The 22,987-nt window shown below is 43.1% G+C and overlaps 1 protein-coding gene across 1 annotated transcript in view; it reads left to right on the top strand.

The window, feature by feature from the left end:
• Positions 1 to 22,987, top strand: part of DNER (delta/notch like EGF repeat containing) — a 384,143-nt gene that overhangs the window by 316,375 nt on the left and 44,781 nt on the right. Inside the window, exon 11 of the mRNA XM_065928909.1 lies at positions 18,661 to 18,783. Within this exon, the coding sequence (XP_065784981.1) occupies positions 18,661 to 18,783 (123 nt within the window). The remainder of the gene's footprint in view (positions 1 to 18,660; positions 18,784 to 22,987) is intronic.

The raw sequence follows: 22,987 nt of genomic DNA on the forward strand, positions 1-22,987 counted from the left end.
CCACTGACTCAGTGATGCCATCCATCCATCTCATCCTCTGTTGTCCCTTTCTCCTCCTGCCTTCAATTTTTCCCAGCATGAGGGTCTTTTCAAATGAGTCAGCTCTTCACATCAGGTGGCCAGAGTATTAGAGTTTCAGCTTCAACATCCATCCTTCCAATGAACACCAGGATTGATCTTTAGGATGGACTGGTTGGATCTCCTTGCAGCTCAAGTGACTCTAAAGAGTCTTCTCCAACACCGTAGTTCAAAAGTATCAATTCTTTGGTGCTCAGCTTTGTTTATAGTCCAACTCTCACATCCATACATGACTACTGAAAAAAACCATAGCCTTGACTAGATGGACCTTTGTTGGCAAAGTAATGTCTCTGCTTTTTAATACGCCATCTACCACTCCAAAAACTTGGTAGTTCAATGCAACATTTATTGCTTATAATTCTGTGGTTGATAATTTGGGCAGGCTTAACTAGGATGCCACCAATGCAATGAACATGAACTTGGGCAAAGTCCAGGAGATGATGAGCGACACGGGGCTCTGGGATGCTTTAGTCCATAGGGTCACAAAGAGTTCGGCACAGCTGGCTGACTGATCCACAGCAACTAGGATATGTCTTCTCTGCTTCATGTGGTTTCAGATATATTCATTTCTGCTTTTGTGGTTGTCCAGCAGATCAGCTGGACTTGGCTGGTCTTGGACGACATCACTGATGTGTCTGGCATGATGTGATGGCAGCAGCCATGCTACACATTTCTCATCACCCAGCATATCAGTCTGGACCTTTTCACATGGCAGTTTGGCATTTGGGTCCAAAAGGCAGCAAGCAAGGGCAAAGCCCATTGTACACTTTTTCTTTCTTCAAGTCTTCTGTTTTGTATTGCTGTTTAGCTGATTAATACTGTTGTGATAGTTTCAGGTGGAGAGTAAAGGGACTCAGACACGCACATACATGCATCCATTCTCCCCCAAATCCCCCTCCCATCCAGGCTACCATATAACATTGAGCAGAGAGTTAACTGTGCTATAAGTAGGTCCTTGTTGGTTATTCATTTTAAAAATAGCAGTTTGTACATGTCCATCCTCAATTCCCTTATTTTCCCTTCCCCCCACTCTCCGCCCGCCCAGCAATGAAGTTTGTTAACCTAAGTTTGTGAGTCTTTTTCTGGTTTTGTAAATAAGTTTATTTGTGTCATTTCTTTTTAGGTTCTGCCTATAACGGTTGTCATAGATATTTCTCCTTCTCTGTCTGACTTACTTTACTCCATATGACACTCTCTAGGTCCATTTATGTTGCTGCAGATGGTATTATCTCATTCTTTTTAATGGCTGAATAATATTCCATTATATATATGTACTGTATCTTCTTTATCCATTTCTCTTTCAGGGAACATTTAGGCTGCTTCCATGTCTTGGGTATTGTAAGTAGTGCTGCAGTGAACATTGGGCTTCATGTATCCTTTTGGACTGTGTTTTTCTCAGGTTATATGCCCAACAGTGGGATTGCAGGGTCAGATTCTTTTTCTGTTGTGTTTGCTAATGTCTTATTGGCGCAAGCAGATCACAGGACCAAGCCCGTAGACTTGATTTTGTGATGGGAGAAGCTACAAAGAATTTGTGGCTTTTTGTTGTTGCAATCTACCACAGTCTTAACCTACGTATGTGAAAAATGTGAATGAGTCATATACATGTGTGTGTGTGTGTGTGTGTGTGTGTGTGTGTGCACACGAGTGGGGCTTCCCAGGTGGCACTAGTGGTGAAGAATCCACCTGCTAAGGCATGAGACGTAAGTGATGTTAGAGTTAGGACTTCAGATAAAGGACTTCATGGGGAAGATTAATCACCCGAATTGTACCTCAAGGCAACCGGATTACAAAGAACATTTCAAAATGTAAATGGTTTCGATCCCTGGGTCAGGAAGATCCCCTGGAGCAGGGCATGGCAACCCACTGTAGTATTCTTGCCTAGAGAATCCCATGGACAGAGGAGCCTGGAGGGTTATGGTCGCTGGGGTCCCAAAGAGTCAGACATGACTGAAGCGACTTAGCACACATATATGTGCACGTGTTTATATATATATATGTATGTGTGCACGTGTATGTGTATGTAAATGCTGATTTGAAGAGAAGGAAGGTTGAGAAACAAAACCAGTATGTAGTTAGTGATTGCTTAAAGTACAGTTAAGGCCTCACTGAATTTGCCCACTCAGTGATCCTACTTAATGTCTAGGAGACAACTTATTTTTTTCACAATTCTGTGTAGATTGAGCCTTATTCCTGCTCTACTGCAACAAAGTTTCATTTTCCACTTTAGGTTATTAATGTACATATTCTACTAGTCTCTTAAGACACCAAATAAAACCCACACTTTCGATGTTCCACTGCTTTATCACCTCCTAAATGAATAAATGCCTTATTATTAGGCGTCTTTAACATTCATTCAGTAGAGGTGATAGGAATAGGATTAGGATTTACTGAAATCATTGAGTTCTGACTCCAACTTGTTTCCATTTTGAAATGTTCTTTGTAATCCAGTTGCTTTGAGATACAGTTTGGGGGATTAATCTTCTCCATGAAGTTCCTTAGCTGAAGTCCTTACTCTGAGAGTCAGCTTCAGCCCTTATAAGTTTACAGCCTTTGGGGATGGCCGCCAAGCGGGAGGGAGGTGTGCACTTCTAAAAATACTCTTGAATGACTATGATGCATCTCCATAGTGTTTAACAATCTTTAGTATTCAGCATGTTTACTTGAGAATGACAGTGAGTAATGGGAAGTTAGAGGATTATATCTTTGCATTGTCTCTTTAAATGTCCCCAGTGATACAGGAGTGAAAGTAAGTATACCCAGGGGGGACAATATCTACAGTCTGCATTGCAAAGTCCAAGCACTGGAATTTTCTTGAAAAGTCCCAGTCACAAGTTTTGTCTTCCATCACACAAACACCTTGGTACCAAGGTATATTTCCATGAAGCTGCATTTTCTCACTAGAAATGGCACAACTTTGTCAGATCACATTCCCCAATTTTTGGTTCATGAAGATCATGGTAGATGGCCATTTCCTTAAAAATTTTAAATTAAAAATTGTTTCAGTTTTATTGAAATTTACCTGACATGTAACGTGTTTAAGGTGCACAGCATGCGGATGAGCTGCATGTGTGTATTGCAGAACCACCAGAGTGTCAGTTAACACCTCCCTGATTACTGTTTCTTTATTTGTGGTGAGAACATTTAAGGTCCATACTCAGCAACTTTGAGGTGTATAGTATAGTATTATTAACTCTAATTGCCATGCTATACATTGTTGTCATTGTTCAATCACTCAGTCATGTCCGACTCTTTGCGACCCCGTGTACTGCAGCTCGCCAGGCTTCCCTGTCCTTCACTATCTCCCAGAGTTTACTTAAACTCATGTCCATTGAGTCAGTGATGCCATCCAACCATCTCAACCTCTGTCTTCCCCTTCTCCTGCCTTCAATCTTTTCCAGCATCAGGGTCTTTTCCAGTGAGTCAACTCTTTGCATCAGGTGGCCAAAGGACTGAAGCTTTAGCTTCAGCATCTGTCTCTCCAATGAATATTCAGGCTTGATTTCCTTTCTGATTGACTGGTTTGATCTCCTTGCAGTCCAAGGGACTCTCAAGAGTCTTCTCCAACAGCACAATTCAAAAGCGTCAATTCTTTGGCGCTCAGTCATACACTAGGTGCTCAGAATGTTTCCATCTTATAAATGGACGTTTATACCCTTGGACCAGTATCTTCCAATTTCCCTCACCCCCAGCCCCTGGCAGCCACCGTTCTCCTCTCTGTTTCTATGAGTTCATGTGCCATTTTCTGATAGTGTTCTTTTCAGCTAAAATGTTGTTCCCATGGGCTAAGGAAGCTGCAACAACAGATGTAAGAAAAAATTGTGCTCACTAATCTGAATTTAGACTACTTCTCCTTCTGAATAGGTATATGTGAATCCTAGTCACACAGTGAGAAATTTTAAATGTTTGCAATATCCTTACTGCCGTCCCTCATTTTGGCCTTCCTTTTCAAATGTGGCATCTGCCGTTGGTTTGGGATTTCTTTGCACTGCTTTCTTCCCTGAAGCAAATCCCCAGAGGAGTGTCATTTTGTTTAGTCCCCATGTCTGTGGCTGGCAGGTTATCTGACTTCGTGTTTCCCTGTCGGTTTATTTCTATGCCTGTGACTGGTGCACGTTCTGACTGTGTGTTTTGTGATTGGTTTACTGATATGCTGAGGGGAAGCCAAGGCTATTACAAAGCATTGCTCTGCTGTATCTAGCCGTACATTTTTGAGAATCAGAAGTTGGTAGGAGATGGGTACATTGCTATTCTGTAACTCAGGGATTCTCAAACTTAAGTGTGTGATCAGAATCAGATAGAAGGCTAATTTAGATGTCAGATTTCTGGGCCTTATCACAGAGTTTCTGATTCAGCAAGTCTAAGGTGGGACCTGGAAACTTGCATTTCTAACAAGTTCCCAGGCTCTGATGCTGCTGGTCTGGGGACCACTAGTTTAGTGTGATGAGCACAGACACAAGTCCCCATGAGGGCTCAAGAGAATATATTGTGATAACTGGGTGGGTAGCAAGGTAAAATCAATTTTAACCAATAGTTTGTAAAATAAATGAAAAGGAATGAAACATTTAAAGAATTTTCCTGTACTTTCCGTTCAGTTCAGTCGCTCAGTCATGTCCGACTCTTTGTGACCACATGGACTGCAGCATGCCAGGCCTCTCTGTCCATCACCAACTCCTGGAGTTTACTCAAACTCCTATCCATTGAGTCAGTGATGCCATCCAACCATCTCATCCTCTATCATCCTTTCTCCTCCTGCCTTCAATCTTTCCCAGCATCAGGGTCTTTTCCAATGAGTCAGTTCTTCACATCAGGTGGCTAAGCTATTGGAGTTTCAGCTTCAGCATCAGTCCTTCCAAAGAATACTCAGGACTGATTTCCTTTAGGATGGATCTCCTTGCAGTCCAAGGGACTCTCAACAGCCTTCTCCAACACCACAGTTCAAAAGCATCAATTCGTTGGCGCTCAGATTTCTTTATAGTCCAACTCTCACATACATACGTGACTATTGGAAAAGCCATAGCCTTGACTAGACGGACCTTTGTTGGCCAAGTAATGTCTCTGCTTTTTAATATGCTGTCTGGGTTGGTCATAACTTTAGCCGTTTAAAATTCCTCTTGGTTCACATACATACTTGTTCACATACATACTTGCATGAGAACAGTCATCTAGGTTTCATTTTCTCTCCGAAGTGCTTGTTAGAAACTTGATCTTTGATTTTGCTGTGTAACCTATCTGTTGTCTGTGCCAGGCCCCACTTCCAGCTTGGCGTGTTTGTTTTATACTGGAAACCTCTAGAACGTGAAGGGTTTATGCCTCCCTTTTCTTGTCACTGGTGGCTCAGAGGTTAAAGCGTCTGCCTGCAATGCGGGAGACCTGGGTTCGATCCCTGGGTCAGGAAGATCCCCTGGAGAAGGAAATGGCAACCCACTCCACTATTCTTGCCTGGAGAATCCCATGGAGGGAGGAGCCTGGTAGGCTACAATCCACGGGGTCGCAAAGAGTTGGACACGACTGAGCTACTTCACTTTTGTTGTTCAAATCTCCTTCTCCTCACCTCAACTACAAACCAAGTTATTTTACATGTGTTTATAAACAGCCTAGATGATCAATGGAAGTTATGAGATTATTCCATTAAAATATTTTACTTACTGTTTATAGTTAAACACACATACGACAATAATCTTTAAAATGAAGTTGAAGATACTTTCTTGTCATTATACTTAATCTTGAACCCTGGAGCTTTGTCACAGTGTTACAAGCATTTGCATTTTTTAAAAAATAATTTTTATAGAGAATCACTAAGAAAAACAGGCCACTTTATCATGGATGGTTTTAACTGTAGCCACGGTATGTTTGGGCTTCCCAGGTGGCACTAGTCGTGAATAACCTGCCTGCCAGTGCAGGAGACACAGGAGACCTGGGTTCTATCCCTGGGTTGGGACGATCCCCTGGAGAAGGGCATGGAAATCCACTCCAGTATTTTTGCCTGGAGAATCCCATGGACAGAAGAGCCTGGCGAGTTACAGTCCATGGGGATGCAGAGTTGGACACAACTGAGTGACTTAGCATGCACGCACACACTGTATGTTTAGAGGATGTATCGATGCATTTGTAAACTATAAAAGAAATAGATGAATATTAAAACTTGTTATTAAAGGAAACAGTATTTCTTCTTTACAAATTTGCCTTCTTTCATGCACACAGCTCCCTTTTGTAAAACATATCTTTACTTCGCTCCCTTTTTGTTAAAATCCCTGGTGACATTTTTTTCGTTTTAGCAGATATAGATCATAGGTAAAATCCACCCTCTAGTGGCCAAAAGCATCATAAAAAAAAGACTTTCATAAGACTAGGCTAAAAAGTTAGGATGAGATTGATTTTTTTTTCATGTGACTAGTTTGTGACCTAATTCTGAAGGCAGATTCAAGAGGAAGCTTCTAGAAATGTTTAGATCCGCATGGTTAAAATAATTCCCAAGATAACGGACAAGTTTAAGATTCAAATGCCTTTTAGATTTGCAAGTGCTTCTGTTTAAGTGTATTCATTGCTGAGTTCTCTGGACTTCTGAGGCCCTTCATACGTCCCAAGTCAGCTGTATCACCTAAAATATGTTCTTTCATTTGTCCTTAAATAGTTTTCAAAGGAGGATGCCCACTGTTGATCTTGTGAGGACTCACTCAGAGTAGTGGTTGTCTGCTTTTCCGTCAGATACTTACCAATTATGTCTATTACTTTTTAAATTTTTTTATTGGAGTATAGTTGCTTTGAAATATTGTGTCAGTTTCTGCTTTATAACCAAGTGAATCCCTTGGCTGTATATTCCCTCTCTTTTGGATTTCTGTTCAACTTGGGTCACCACATAGCATTGAGTAGAGGTCCCTGTGCCGTACAGTGGTTCTCATTAGTTGTCTGTTTTATACACAGCAGTGTGTATAAGTCAATCCCAGTCTCCCAGTTCATCCCTTCCTTACTTTCCCCCTTGGTATCCATATGTGATGGCTGATCCTTGTGTCTTAAAAAGTCTCCTCTTCTAGTAAGACTGAATTTCCCCCTCTATACACTATAGCAATTGTCCTCACCTCCTTCCCTTCCACCTAAAAAGTACCTTTAATAAAGTCAATCTTTTCCTAATATGACAAGTACCCTTGCTGTTTAGTCACGGTGATCATTTCCCTTGGTTAATGGCAACCTGTCTTGGAGTTGTGATTCTACCCAGAAAATACCTATGAAGTATCTATCATATTATCCCTTTGCATTACACAAGTATTAGTAACAAATTTCCATTATGGAAAATTAGAAAACATGAGCATGCATATCTGAAATATAAAAAATAATCTGCTCGGTTTCACTGCCTAACGAAACCCACTGTCAATTTGGAATACATTTTCCCAGGCATTTTTTATTGCATTTGTACAAATCAGGCATTTGTAAAGAAAAGAACCACTTTTTTTTGTATTTCTCTGTCAAAGGTTATTTTGCATGATGATGCCACTTTCCTGGCAAATTCAACTCACCCACTGTGACTGAGCCTCTCCTATATTCACCCACCTGTGTGCTGAGGACATGAGAAGAGAACAGGCAGTTGTTAAAGGGAAAACACAGTTGAGACCAAAGATTGAGCGGTGTTTCAGAGTGTGACTGCCAAGCAGGACCCTGGAGCCAGCACAGAGGTTAATCTCAGGGGTGAGGCTCAAGGGAAAAGAAGGGGTCTTCTAAAAGCCAAATATAAACAATCTGGGTTTCATATGCTGGAAAATTCAGGCATTTGAGCTCCCGATTGGTGAAAACTCATCTTCCCTGGTGACCTAGCTGGCAAAGAATCCGCCTGCAGTGTGGGAGACCTGGGTTCGATCCCTGGATTGGGAAGATCCCCTGGAGAAGGGAACAGCTTACCTACTCCAGTATTCTGGCCAGGAGAATTCCATGGACTGTATAGTCCTCGGGGTCTCCAAGAGTCAGACACAATGGAGCAAATTTCACTTTGACTTTTGGTGGGAGCTGGGCTAATCAATCTTGAAAGTGCAGGGCTGATGTTACTGGTGTTTTTCCAAGAAGTGGTCTTTGCTGCCCCTGTGAAGTGGTGACTCGGGGTAATCAAGGTTATACTGAGTAGTGTTCTTCACCTTCCACCATCAAAATCCCATGGACAGAGGAGCCTGGTAGGCTGCAGTCTGTGGGGTCACTAAGAGTCGGACACAGCTGAGCAACTTCACTTTCACTTTTCATTTTCATGCATTGGAGAAGGAAATGGCAACCCTCTCCAGTGTTCTTGCCTGGAGAATCCCAGGGACGGGAGACCCTGGTGGGCTGCTGTCTGTGGGGTTGCACAGAGTTGGACACGACTGAAGCGACTTAGCAGCAGCAGCAGCAGTAGCATCAATAGAAATTGACTAGAGGTCAGACAAGAAATTCATGCAAATCTTTTTTGGGGCCCCTGCTGTAGCTGGGGTAGCGAGACCAAGCACCCCATCCCCTATCCCTACCCTGCTTCTGTTAATGGGGTTCTGTTGTATTTGAACATGCCTAGAACAGAAGTTGGTCCATAGAAAGCAACTCAATAACTGTCAGCTTCTCAATTCCTTCTGAAAGGTATTGTAACATCTTTGGCTAAAACAAACCAGCATCCTAGGCTCATCTTCAGCCTCTCCCTCTTTCTCACTCTTCACATGGTATTCATTACCAAGTATTGTTGTTTTACTTTCGAAACTACATGTTTTCTTCTTCTTTCTTTCTTTTTTTGCCTGTGCTGTGCCGCTTGTGAGATCTTAGTTCCTCGACCTGGGATCGAACCTGTGTCCTCTGCATTGGAAGCACAGAGTCTTAACCACTGGACAGCCAGGGTTAGAAAGTCCCTGTTTTACTTTTTAAATGGCTCTTGACATTCATTCTCTAGCTGGTGCTGCCACTGCCCTCATTCCAGCCATATTTTTCTGGGGACTACAGAAGTAACCTCTTAGCTGGTTTCTCATCCTAGGTTCTTGCATGTCTCTCCATTTTCCAAAAGGTGACTGGAGTATTCGTTCTGAAATGCAAATCAAATTTTGTCATTTAACACCATCCACCCCAACACACACAGACACACTCACTCACTCATTCACTCACTCAGTCACACACTTCATTAGAGGTCCTACCTGATCTGGAACCTGCCTGCCTCTGGTTTCTTCTCTGCCCTTCGCTCTTCAGTGGGTTTTCCCTATCTTCAGAAGGAGCCCCGAGCCACGCTCCCGGTACTATAGGACTTCCACACACACTGGGTGCCTCCTTGAATTTCTCATCGCTCCTCCCACCTCACTGATGTGACAGACTCCTGACCTCTCAGCCTCTGTCCCTTCCTCAAAGGGCAGCCCCCTTTCCCCTCCTCAGAGGGCAGCCCCCTGGAGCTCAGCCAAGGTCAGCTCTGCTGTTCCTTCTGCCTCCTTGCACCCTAAGCCCCTCATTGTTTACACTCACTCAATTATTTTACATGTATTCGGATTCCTGTTTGGTGTATTTCTCCTTTAAATGACCTTGGTAGAGAGAGATTGTGTTTTCATCAAGTCACAGAGCCCTGGCACATAGTAGGCACTTAATAACTATTTCTTGAATTAAGAATGAATTGATGGAGGAGACAAGAGCCTCAGAGAATCACCAACTTTCACCACATGACTACTGAAGGCAGCAGGTCTTTGCAGTGATGGAGAATATAGAATCACCACATGAACAGTCAGGAAATGACTTACAGCTCGCTTTTGATTATCCATTCTTTCAGAAGATGGGGAAGGAGGTGGAAATTTGTAGATGGCTCAATAACATAAATACTAGGGAGGCTGGTGAATCTTAACACTTCAACTTAGCCTCTATCGTCCTTTCCAATTGAATGTTTGTATGAGTAAGAACCACAACGATGGAAATATTGACTGATTTGCATCTTTTTACATAGATTTTCTGTCTGGCCCAGGAGCCCCTAGCAATGAAAGGGTAAGAAATTAAGGTGTAAAAGAAAGAAGCAGCATCAGCATCACTGATCTCCATAGCCAACTAATACTCTGTATTTACTTATTCAGCTTCCTGCATGTTCGCTGATATTTTGTGTGTGTGTGTGTGTGTGTGTGTGTATCAGGAGCACAATTACTCCATGGAGATCTGTAAAATAGCAATACTGCGGGTCTGTTTAGATTCAGAACAGAGCATTTCACCTTTTTATAGGATTAGTGCAACAGAGATTCTTGCCTATGTTTTTCTGTTTTTAAGATTCCTACTGTGACTATACCAACAAAGAGAAAGAGAATCACACACACACACATACACATGGGCACACACACAGTTTCCCTCGAAACAAAGTTCTCAGTGAAGTGAATGCATTGCCTGACCCTCCACAGTGCTGAGGGGCTGACTCTATGACAATGAACGAGTTTAGCCACAATTTGAAAGCTCACAGACAGTCATCTTAAAAGAATAGGATTATTCTCTTTGCCCACATCTTTAACTACTGTGGGTGAGATGCTTGGAAATTTGATCTCCTGGGGACTGGCCTAGACTTGAATCAGGGGGCATTGGGTTTTCACATTTTCTCCGTTCCATCTGAAATGCGGAGGAGACAGCCTTTGAATCCAACACGACACCCCTAAAGAGAGGAGCCTCTCTCTGTCTCCCTGCTCACTTCGGTCTGAGCTGAAAGCAAAACAAAAAAATCAAACACCGCCCCCCCCCAAACACTTCAGATTCACTCTGACCTTGAGCTTGACCTGAACTAGCAGGGACTGTGAGTGGTGGGGGGTGAAGGGATCAGACTGGCATCTCTTAAGTTTCCAGTGTTGGCACACAGGTTCTTTACCACTAGCGTCACCTGGAAAGTCCTTGTTGTTCCTTTTCCCATATAACTTTTTAAGTTGATATGTTGTATTTTTGTTTTTATTCAGTTCAAGCAATTTTCTTTTCTTTTCTTTTTTGCTGTGTGACATGTGGGATCTTAGTTTCCTGACCAAGGATCTGACCTGCATCCGCAGCAGTGAAATTTGTGGAGATTTAACCACTGGACCGCCAGGGAAGTCCTTGCACTGGACCACTACCACTAGGGAGGTCCTCGCTCGAGAGCTTTGCAGGTCCATTAGCCTTCTCTTCCTGAGGCAGCGGGAGGCACAGGTAGCTCTCCAGGGGTGATACAAAGGGAGGAGTAGGTGCAACTTGTTACACAAAGTGTGAAGCCATCTGGTTACAATTGGACTCAGATAGTTTGGGGTTTTTCCCAGTGGGATGTCATGGGCAGTGAGGGCGGGGGGTTCGGGGAGGGAAGAGATTTAGAGGAAACGCGGTGTGGGGCCAGGAGCCTGTCCCCTGCTGGTGGGAAGATGCTGTCTTGGGGTGGTGAGAGAGAAGACAAAGAAAAGATGGCAGAGGTCTTTTCAGTGGGGAGAGTGGAAAGCAAGCGCCTCTTAAACCTGGAGGTGGCCATCGTGTCTGGACAGTTCAGACCCGTGGGGTGGAATCTGGTTCACTGTGCCTTCGCTGAGTTGGTCGATCCTGGTGGACCTCGGTCTTCCCAGGAGAACACAGAGGAGTCCCACCCCAGCAGTAGAACATTCGAAAGGGTTGTTGGCAGCCTAAGAATCACCAGGCGGGGTCCCCATCCTCTCTCCTCTCTTTATCCCATCGGGTCTAGGGTGTTTCCAGCCCAGGGAACCGAGTGCCTGTTTGCTTCTGCAGGATGGCACTGCTGGACAGAGTCACCCCACCGACTGGTTTTACTTTAGATCCATGATTGCAAGTTGACCACTTGGTTCTGCCTCCCAATCTTTTTTCTTGATGAATTCACTCTCACTCTGCCCAACAGCAGTTTCAAACCTGTACATCCTTAAAACTCCTCAAGTTGCAGTCATGTTATAAAGAAGATCTAGGACAGTGGTTCTCCAAAGGGGGTTTTTGTTCTCTGGGAGACATATGGCAGTATCTGGACATGTTTTGGTTGTCACAAGGAGTGAGAAAAGGGTGATGCTGCGGGAGTCTGGTGGGGGGAATTCTGAGGCCAGGGAGGCTGCTCAGCGTCATCCAGAGCTCCCAACAGTAATGACCTGGTCCAAAATGTGGATAGTGTCACAGTTGAGAAATCCTGATTCTGGGTGTCATAGACTGAAGTGTCATAGACTGAAGCCTCCCTCTTTCGTAGGTGGAAACCCTAGTCCCCCAGTATAACTGTGTTCAGAGATAGGGCCTTTAAAGAGGTAATTAAGGTCCTGTGAGGTTATCAGAACGGGGCTCCAATCCACTATGACTGGTGTCATCTGACCACATAAGATGAGGACGAGACTTGGAGAGGTGTGGCCACGGAGGAAAGGTCACTCGAGGACACAGTGAGAAAGCAGTGTCTGCAAGGCAAGGAGAGTGGCCTCAGGAGACACCAAACTTGCTGACACCTTGATCTAGGACTTCCTGCCTCCAGCACTCCGAGAGAATACCTTTCCGTTGTTTAAGTCACCCAGTCTGTGTTCTTTTGCTATGGCAGCCCTATCCACTGTAATTTATTTTTTGCAACAACCTGGGAAAGTAGGAAGAACACAGAGCATTGAGCGGGTGGCCTTAGAGCGAGTTTCTGTACCTCTCTGACTCTTCATCCCTCATCTTTCAGCTGGGACTGGTCACGCTCATCATTTGGGATGTCATGAGGGTTAAACAAGTTAACACAGGTAAAGGGTTAGTAAGGAAGCAGAGGCCACTCACGTGCTGCTGGACAAAAACCCCTTGTGGGTGGAGACTTTGCCATTTGATTGTGTGGTCACCGCATCTGGAAGTTTCTGGCATATCTCAGGCGCATCTTAAATGTGTGTTAATTTTTTTTTTAATTTGGGTATAATTGCTTTACAATATTGTGTTGTTCCCAGTGTACAATGAAGAGAGTCAGCTATTGTTATTCTATACAATGAAGTGAATCAGCTATTTTTATTCAGTCACTAAGTCTCCTCTGGCTCTGCATTCCCATGGATGGTAGTACACCAGGCTCCTTTGTCTTTCAGTATCTCCTGGAGTTTGCTCAAACTCATATTCATTGTTGAGTCGGTGATGCTACCTAACCATCTCATCCTCTGTCGTCCCCTTCTCCTCCTGCCTTCAATCTTTCCCAGCATCAGGGTCTTTTCCAGTAAGTTGACTCTTCACGTCAGGTGGCCAAAGTATTGGAGCTTCAGCATCGGTCCTTCCGATGACTATTCAGGATTGATTTCCTTTAGGATGGACTGGTTTGATCTCCTTGCAGTCCAAAGGACTCTTAAGAGTCTTCTCCATAGTTCGAAAGCATCAATTCTTCAGCACTCAGCCTTCTTTATGGTCCAACTCTCACATCCATACGTGACTCCTGGAAAAACCATTAGCAGCTATATGTATGCATCCATCTCCTCCCTCTTGAACCTCCCTTCCACCACCCCCGTCCCACTCATCTAGGTGATCACAGAGTGCTGTGCTATATAGCAAATTCCCACTAGCTGTCTCTTTTACACGTGGTAGCGTGTGTATGCCAACCCTTATGTTGATTTAATCAGTGGCATTTTAGTTCCCCATTTAAAAGCTGTTTTTTAAGCATTCTTTCTGTACCAGATCCTGCATGCATAGCTGTGAACTCTGCCATCACAGCCTCTATCTTCAAACTTATATTCCAGTGGAGGAAGAGAAATATCAGTTGATAAAAAAACAAGGTTAATATGATTTCAGACCATTGTAACTTTTCTGATGGATATCAGTTGAGTGTTATAATGAGAAATTGGTGGGGGATGCTGCTTTAGATAGTGTTTTGAAAAATTATCTGAAGAAGTGATTTTTACTCTGTTTTGTTTGCTGATATAGGTGTGTTTTATTGGTGACATAAATTCTTTAAGAGCTATTACTCTTATGAAGTGATATTCCAAAATGGGGAATAACTGTTAGTACAATATTCTCTGGACTTATCTACTGTATCTATCTATCTGTCTATATTTATATATATACACACACACATATATATACTGGTATAATACATTTCAGGAAAACTCAGTATCTCTTAAAAAACCATTGTACATGTAAAGCAGTCAGATTCTAGGCCTTTAAAGCTGTAAACAGGGTTTTCACCTATGGGAATGTCCAGTGGGATGGTCTAAAGTTGGGAAGGATGCCAGATCACCACTGGCTGTGTGGGAGAATCCCAGATACTTCAAGGTGTTTAGTCAAATTCTTATCAGTGGTAAAAAATAAAAATCTGCCTGCAATGTGGGAGACTGGGGTTCGATCCCTGGAGAAGGGAATGGCAACCCACTTCAGTATTCTTGCTGGGAGAACTCCATGGACAGAGGAGCCTGGTAGGCTACAGTCCACGGTGTCACAGCCGAGTGACTAACACTTTCATGTTCACTTTATATCAAATTCTAATAAAACCCTACAGTCATTGTGATAAACAGTCCCTCCCACTCCCCAATTTCCAAAATAGCCTCTAAAAGGCAATATGGCCCCTGTTGCGAGCCAGAGTTTTGAGGGTCTGCAGCAGCCTCCTGATCTTCTAGCCAGTTGTTATTCTTGCTCTTGGGGTCTTTGACATTGTTAACCAGTCCTCCCTGGCTCCCGATTCTCTCTTGGCTTCCAGGCCCACCCCCCTTGGGGTTTTCCCCCCTCCTTCCCCCATCTCTGCTTATCTCTCTCTAGCTTCTTGCTCTCCACCTCTGGCCATCCATGTAGATACACCCTTGATTTCTTCTTTTTTCCTCTTCATGTTATTTGATGAAAAGTTGAACACATCTTCCAGGCATCTCGCACCCAAAGTTCTGTTCCTATGATTTTTTGGCTGATTTTCCCAAATGCCACGTGGACCTGGTTAAGTGAGCCCTGAGTTAAATGTGTCCAAAATCCAACTAGTCAACTTCCTCTCAAACTTCTTATTCCTTTTGTCATAACTGTTGCATTCACAGCATCATCCACTCACACATCCTAGACATGGCAGCTGTCTTGACCTCTCTTTGTCACTCCCCACATCTAGTTGCCTAGGCTGTTTTCTCAAGTCTCAGGGAGTTATTGGAGCTGAATATTCTGGATCAAGTCCTGCAAAGATCAGATCACTGGTAATGAAAAACAGTGCCTCGGAAGAGGCTACTCTTATCCCACCCTTCTGATCTCCATTTTATTTTACTTTAAATTCCGCACTAACCTAATTTTTCTAGACCTTGGGCATACTGCCCTGAGCTAATTTGTTTGCCCGAATTAATTACCAGCAGGGGGTGGCAGTCTCATTTTCATAGAATCCTTCTGTTTTGGAAGAGATGCCTTTTTCTTCAAACAGTCCGATTTAGGTACTTTGGCAGTGCAAAGGGTGTCTTGACATTTCCGTAAAGACATTTAAATGTTACCGTCTCTAAAGAAGCAGTTTTAGAATGTGAAATCTTTTTTTTTTCCCCCAAGGAAGAAAAACATCACCAGCTTAATTATCTCTGTAAAATAACTTCCTCATTTGCTCTTCATGTTGCTAGTGGAAAAAGATGATACTGTTTTCAAAAAACAAAAACAATTCTGGAGGATTTCAAGAAATTTGCTTTTGATTTTCATCTTTATAAATAATACCACAATTCAGAGGTCAAAGATGCTTGTAGGGTTATGTGTTATCTTGCAAGTTGATTTTTGAAAGATCTGCTGGAAGGGCAAATACGAGCAAACAGATGCTGCTGGTGGTTGTTGCTCCACACTGAGAAGAAGGCAAAAGAGACTTAACTCTTTAGATGTGTAAGTTCTAAAAATTGTGATAAAAAATCAGATAATATGAAATCTGTCTTATTAACAGAACTTTAAGTGCCCAGTGCAGTACTGTTAACTACATACTCATTGTTGTATAGCCGAGTTCTGGAACATTTTCATTTTGCATAACTGAAACTCTATATCCTTTCAACTGCAACTCCCTGTTTCCCCTCTCCTCCACCACAGCAACTGTCATTCTCTTCTGCCCCTGTGAGTCTGACTACTTTAGATTCCACAGTTCAGTGGAATCATGATGGGTTTTTCCTTCTGTGACTGGTTTATTCTACTTAGCACATGGCCTCAAGGTTCATCCATGTTATAACACATGACAGGATTTCCTTCTTTTTCAAGACTGACTAGTGTTTCATTGTATGTATATATTGTATCACATTTTCTGTATCCATTCATCTGTTGATGGACATGTAGATGTTTCTACTTCTTGCCTATTGTGAAGCATGCCACAATGAACATGGGAATGCAAATATATCTGCAGGATCTTATTTTCAGTTCTTTCGAATAAATAACTAGAAGTGAAGTTATAGATGTAGGATAATTCTATTTTTCATTTTTGAGGAATCTCTGTATTTTTTTGTGTTTTATGTAGCAACTGCAGCCTTTTACATTCCCACTAACAGTGTATGAGAGTTCCCATTTTTCCACATCCTTGACAACACTTGTTATTTTCTGTTTTTGCTTTGTTTTCTTAGGGCCAGCTTAATTGGGATGAGGTGATACTTCTTTGTGGTTTTGATTTTCACTTCCCTGATGATTAGTGATGTTGAACACCTTTTTGTATACCTGTTGGCCATTTATCTTACACAGTTCACCAAAAACAATACCAACTGAATTAAAGACTTAAATCTAAGAACCTGAAACTATAAAACTCCTGAGAGAAAACTTAGGGGAAAATCTTCATAAAATTGATCTCGGCATTGATGTTTGGATATGACACCAGAAGTATAGGCACCAAAAGCAAACATAAAGTAGGATTATATCAAACTGGATGTTTCTATCCAGCAAAGGAAGCAATCAATAGAGTCAAAGGCAGCCTTCAGAGTGGAAGAAGCTGTTTGCACACTCTATCTTTAATAAATTGTTAATATCCAAAACTCTTGTAAAAAGAAAGATTTTCTGTTGACTATAGATCAGAAATCTAAATTCCTGGCTTGTGCTATAAGCGATCAGAGAGTAAAGATTTTGGACTTTCCAAGCATGTCTCTGTTGCAGCTACTCAATCTATCATTGTATGAAATCAGCCATAGACAACATATATGTGGATGAGTATGACTGTGTCTCAATAAAACTTCATTTATAAAAACAGGGATGAATTTGACCTCTGGACCACCATTTGCTGATCTTTAATCTAGAGCTGGGTTTCTGCATCTGTCTCTTTCACTGTTTAGCTGGGTGGGTTTTTGTTGGGGGCTGTTCTGTGCATCATAGGATGGTTTGAAGGAGCCTTAGACCAGAAGCCAGAAGCAATCCCTTCCCTCCACGCTCGTTGTGACAACTCAGAATCTCTCTAAACATTGCCAGATATCTTCTGAGGGGCAAAATCGCTGTTGGTTGAGAAACTCTGATCTAGATGATTAAAATAATCTGATAAAGGGTGATAGGAAATATTTCTGTAAAGCTACCAGAAACCTGGAGAAATAGAAGAATGGAAATCCATAGGGTTTTTGTCTCAGGGAGGTCAAGGTCCCCTTAAAGGAGTCATTATCACTGCCGAAAGATGGAAAACAATTCAAAAAGTACTGAAATGGCAACTTACTTGAAAAGTGCTCCATAAATAATGCAAATGTGAGCTTAACCTACTTTAGTGATAGGCACCAAAAACAGAACAATTCAACACATTAGCCTGTGCTAACGGGACATTCTGAGCTCTGGGGCTGGCTCTGGGCTGCTGGAAACAAGCTGGTGGTTCCAGAACCCACTTGAGCAAGCGTTTATTTTTTCTGCTTATCTAAATTCAGAACCAACACAGGCAGAGTGATTTCTGAAAGTGCTCACATGTTTCTCTTTGTTTGGACAGGGCCAGACAAAAAAATGACCTGGTTTCACTGCACATTGGCAGGAACACATGTTTTTAAAAGTTAAAAACAGCCTAACATTCGTGAGTGAATCTCAAAGAATGTTGTCTTCTTGTCCTTTAGAATAAACACCTGTTTTGCAAAAAAAAAAAAAAAAAAGAGAGAGAGAGAGAGAGCAAGGGCCACCTTTCTTGAGGAATCGTTGCTTTCTTTTTCTTCGTTGCTGTTATTCTATTTTTAACAGTTAAAAACTTTAAGCACAGAGTACCATATTATAATTCAGATATTTGTCATTTTAAATAAACAAAAAACCACCCCACATTTCATCAGGAAGTTCAGTTAAGCCCTTGTTAGCTGAGCTTCATTCCTGACTTGAAAAACAAAGGAAATCATGGATCCTTTTCTTCTGGAATAAAACTCTCTCTAGCTAGGTCTCTTTTTCTAATTGATTGGAGGAAATATGGAGTCCACATCCTTGAAAGGAGCTGTTTGGCTGTTAAGTCCTGTAGGTAGTGCTACTTCCTCTGTGATCACAGCAGATGCACTCCATAACCTATGTCTCCCGGTCACCAGTACCAGTGGACGTGACATCATAATGGGGTCATCTAGTGGATCATGACAACGGTTGGGCTCATGACAAAAGGTGGTAAGGAGAGATTCTTCATACCCTTCCTGGAAATTTACATTTCAGTGTATCCCGAGAGACCCAGCTCCTCCAGTCCCATCTATGTGCGCCTCACTTTCCCTTGAACACCCACTGCCTTCCTGGCAGGCTGGTCCGGTGTGCGTTTAGGTGGTTTTGGTTTGACCTCAGACCTTTCCTTTTGTCCCTCAGGCTACCATGGCCTCTACTGTGAGGAGGAATATGACGAGTGTCTCTCCGGCCCGTGCCTGAACGCTGCCACCTGCAGGGACCTCGTCAACGGCTACGAGTGCGTGTGCCCGGCAGAGTACAAAGGTGAGCGTCACGGGGTGGACGTGTGAGCGTCACCGGGTGGACGTGTGCCGGCGTGGCTCTCCGTGACGTCACGGATCTCTCCACGCACGTGCGTAGACCCCTGACTGGAGCGTGAGACTGTTTAGAATAAGAATCAAATGCTGGCAGTGGAATGATGTATGGGGGCCAAGGAGAGCAGTGTGCACGTCTCTGGTTTCCTCTTGATAAACTGAAGCATCTCTCTCCTGTCTTTTCCTTCTTCTCATCCTTCTTCTCTTCTCATCTCATTTGTGAAAAGCTGAGGATAAAACGGAATGTGACGTGGACTCGCAGGCTCAGGTCAGAGGATGCGGCTGTGGCCCCGGGGGAGGAGAGCGTCTCTGGGCGAGGAGACGGTGCTGTGCTTTTCAGGGGGCGGAGGCGGGTGGAGTCTCCTACGTTGGCAGAAAAAGTTCATTCTTGTTAAATGAGTTGGTAAAGGGGAGGCAAGTGTTAGTTCATTTGAGTGGACTTGTCTCAAAGTCACTCTGGGAAAATGGCTGATGTCGATGAAGCGTTTATAATGTTCTCAGGTGGTGTTAGTGGTGAGGACTCCTCCTGTTAGTGCAGGAAACTCAAGAGACACAGGTTCGATCCCTGGGTCGGGAAGATCCCCTGGAAAAGGACATGGCAACCCACTCCAGTGTTCTTGCTTAGGGAATTCCGTGGACAGAGGAGCCTGGTGGGCTGCAGTGGTTCATGGGGATGAGAGTTGGACACGACTCAACAGCTAACACACGTACACACACACCCTGTTCTAAGTCATTACATGGGTAAATTCATAAAAAAAGACCTGAGAGTAACTCTAGAGAACGTAGTGTCAGCCTTCAGAAGCCCCTCCACCTGCCTCCCCAGTGGGCTCACTGGCGTGGCTTCCTTGGAGCCCCAACACCCTCAGCCAGCACTGTGTCAGCGGCCTGACCCTCAGCTGCTCTGCGTGGGTTTCTCTAAGTCATGACTTCAGCGCTGGTGTCAACTTTTGTAATGCCTTTGAGCACTCCATTTATATCCATTTCACTTAACCTCTGGCCCACACCACCACCTGCTTGATAGCATCAATCCGCTAGTGACCTGGCTTTGTAGCAGACGTTGCTTCTCTTTGGATGGACCCACCTTTATTTAGAGGTCTTTCTGGTGAGCCTTGAGGATTTGTAGGGCACATGAATGAACCTGATCTAGCCCCTGGATGGAAGGGCTGAAGCCGGGCCCAGTCTTTGCTGTATGTTCGGCAGATCTGACATTTCTCATGGAGTATGATGCCCACTTAGAGCTGAACTCTGCCAACTTCCATGAGGACAGGTGTTCTGGCTTCACCTACATGGATTTCAGTTCTAGGTAGATCCAAGTATCCAGAAATAGGGCATCCTCTCAAGTCTGGAAAGAATAGAAGAACAATGAACTCGGGAGACCTAGGTAGCTCATCCTCACTGTGCCATTGGCATCTGGATGACCCTGGATAAACCTCTTCAACTGACTTGTTGATGCTTCCTGAGAGATTTTGAGATTCTTCAATGACAACATTAGTAGCGGTAGATGTGCTTCAAAAATTTAAATCCCAAAATTCTTTAGTTTATGATAGAACTTTATGCAGTAAGTTTCATCTTTATAAATGACAAAATTATTAATGGGGTGTACTCTGAATTTGCTTCTTGTGTTCCTGGCTTGGAATCAGTACTCATGATATCATGACCAAGAAATAAAAGTGAAATTGTGTATGGTGACCTGCTAGTGACTCCACAAATTCATGGACTGTGAGCCTAGCTTTTTCATCCATTTTTCTCAATGGGTATTCCCAAATTTTGCTGCTTCCCTCAAGCCTTATATTAAATCACTCATTCATCTTTATGGAATGAAAGAAAGGTTATCATTGAGAGACAGTTTGAGATTTCCCTAGTTTTCCACGTCCTAAGCAGTGGTTCTCAAACTTGAGCATGTGTTAGAGCATGTGTTGAGCTGGTGGGCTTCTTAGAACATAGTCTGCCGGGCCCCAGCCCTTGAGTTCCTGATTCAGTATATCTAGGGTAGGGCCTAATAATTTGAATTTCTGGTAAGTTCTCAGATGATGCCGATATGCTGATTCTTGCTGCCCTTTGAGACGCCCCACCCTACAAACTCATCTGCAATCACAACTGCTCAAATTTCATTGTCCTGCCTATTAACTATCAAGTGCTCCCTGTTCCACTCAAGGCTAATCCTTCCATATATGTTCCTCATTCCACCCCTTCTATTTTTCTGTGACCTTCCTCCATCAGTTACAGATGCCCTGCCATGAATGACTCAAGAGGGTGGGGTTGATATGAAATGACTCAAGATCCTGGAGGGGATCTCAATTGCATTTGAGGATGTGGGTTTTCAAGAAAAGGGTGCAGTGCCAGGAGCCTTTATGTACCACAGGGTTAGGAAATATGGTTCTGGTGAGAACGGAGGACTCAGAGACCAGCTGAGCCATAAAGACCCCTCAGCTTATAGAGAGGAAGTATGCACTGTAGCGTGCTGCATGTGACCCTGTGAGACAAAGGGCTCCTATTTCATGGATCCTGGCTGTTCTTTAAGAGGACTGCTGGACTTCCTTGGTGGTCCTGTGGTTAAGAATCCAGCTGCCAATGCAGGGGACTCAGGTTCCATCCCTGGTCCAGGAAGGTTCCACATGCCGTGGAGCAACTAAGCCCATATGCCACAACTACTGAAGCCCACGCCACCTAGAGCCTGAGGGCCACAACAAGAGAAGCCACCACAATGAGAGGCCCTCACACCGCAACCACAGAAAGCCCACAGGTAGCAATGTAGACCTGCTGCAGCCAAAAATAAATAAATAAAAATAAAATAATATAATCACTAATTTTAAAGAAAGAAGACTGCAGTTAGACTGAGCTGGTCCTTGTGTGTATGTATGAGTGTGTAAGAAAGAGAGATAAAGAGAATGGGCCCCTGCTCACACCTGGAGAACCTCGAAAAGCACAAACTGGGAGGCCTCTACCCCTCATAGACAGGGCTGGCTTGACTGGCCTGTCTAGCACTGGAGGAGAATCTCTAGCATCTGTTTCATTGCCAACCTCAAGCCTAGCCAGTCCAGGGAGCCTGTACCAGCAACTCAATGAGGGAAAAAATATCTAGGAAGTAAAAACAAAATTGCAGCAAAACCCACAACTCTAAACACTCAAAAAGGGAAGTGAAAATAGTAAGGTAATGCTCCTCAAAATTGAAGTTAGGTCTGGAAAAGCAAAAGGAGGAACTATGTCATAATAGAAGTAAAAATATGAGGAAATGGAAACTGTGAGTGAAAAGACATGAAATACGGAAAAAAGGTCCAAGAGGTAATGTTTCATCTGAATGATAGATGCTGGGGAAGAAGAAAGGACACACGGAAATAAAACCAGAAACAAACAGCTACTAGAAGGAGAAGTCTATGAGATAGATAAAACTGGAATTTTTGCATCAAATCAGCTTACAGAGTACCAGAGGATTAATGAAGGAGATGATATATAATTTGTGGTTTCCAAATTATAGAATTTCCAAATCCAAGACTACAGAGAATAGTTTTTGCAAGATTCTTCATAGGGAGTACAAGTTACACAAAAGAAAGATGAGTCAGCATGGAACTGCTCTTCTCTAAAATGAAGCTGGTGGTCCAGTGGTTAAGAATCTGCCTTCCAGTGCAGGAGACATGGGTTCGATCCCTGGTCGGGGACCTAAAATCCCACATGCCTCAGGGTAACCAAGCCCTCGTTCTGCAACTGCTGAGTCCATGTGCTCTGGAGCCCATGCCCGCACCTGGAGACGTCTGTGTGCTGTGATGAAGATCCTGTGTGCTGCAACAGGACCTGATGCAACAAAATAAATCAATATTAAAAAAAAATAAAACGAGACTAAACAACAGTGAAGAGTGTTTTATATTTTTCAGAGAAAAAGTCTGGTAGTTAAAGGTTCATTTATATTTGAAGGATAAAGAAAGACATTTTCTACACTTAAGGAACCCCATGTACCCTCTCTAAAAAAATTATTTTACAAGGTATACTCATCAAATTGGAACTATATCAGAACAAAGATAACCAGATAGGAAGGAGGTTGTGGTGATAAATGTAAATAGATGGCATTCATGTGATTGTAAATACTAATTTAGTGGTGAAGAAAAGTCTCTTGAAAGAATAAACATGCATAGTGTATTAATTATTAATATTATTGCTGC

The sequence above is a fragment of the Muntiacus reevesi genome, chromosome 3 (assembly GCF_963930625.1).
Source record: "Muntiacus reevesi chromosome 3, mMunRee1.1, whole genome shotgun sequence".
NCBI lineage: Eukaryota > Metazoa > Chordata > Mammalia > Artiodactyla > Cervidae > Muntiacus > Muntiacus reevesi.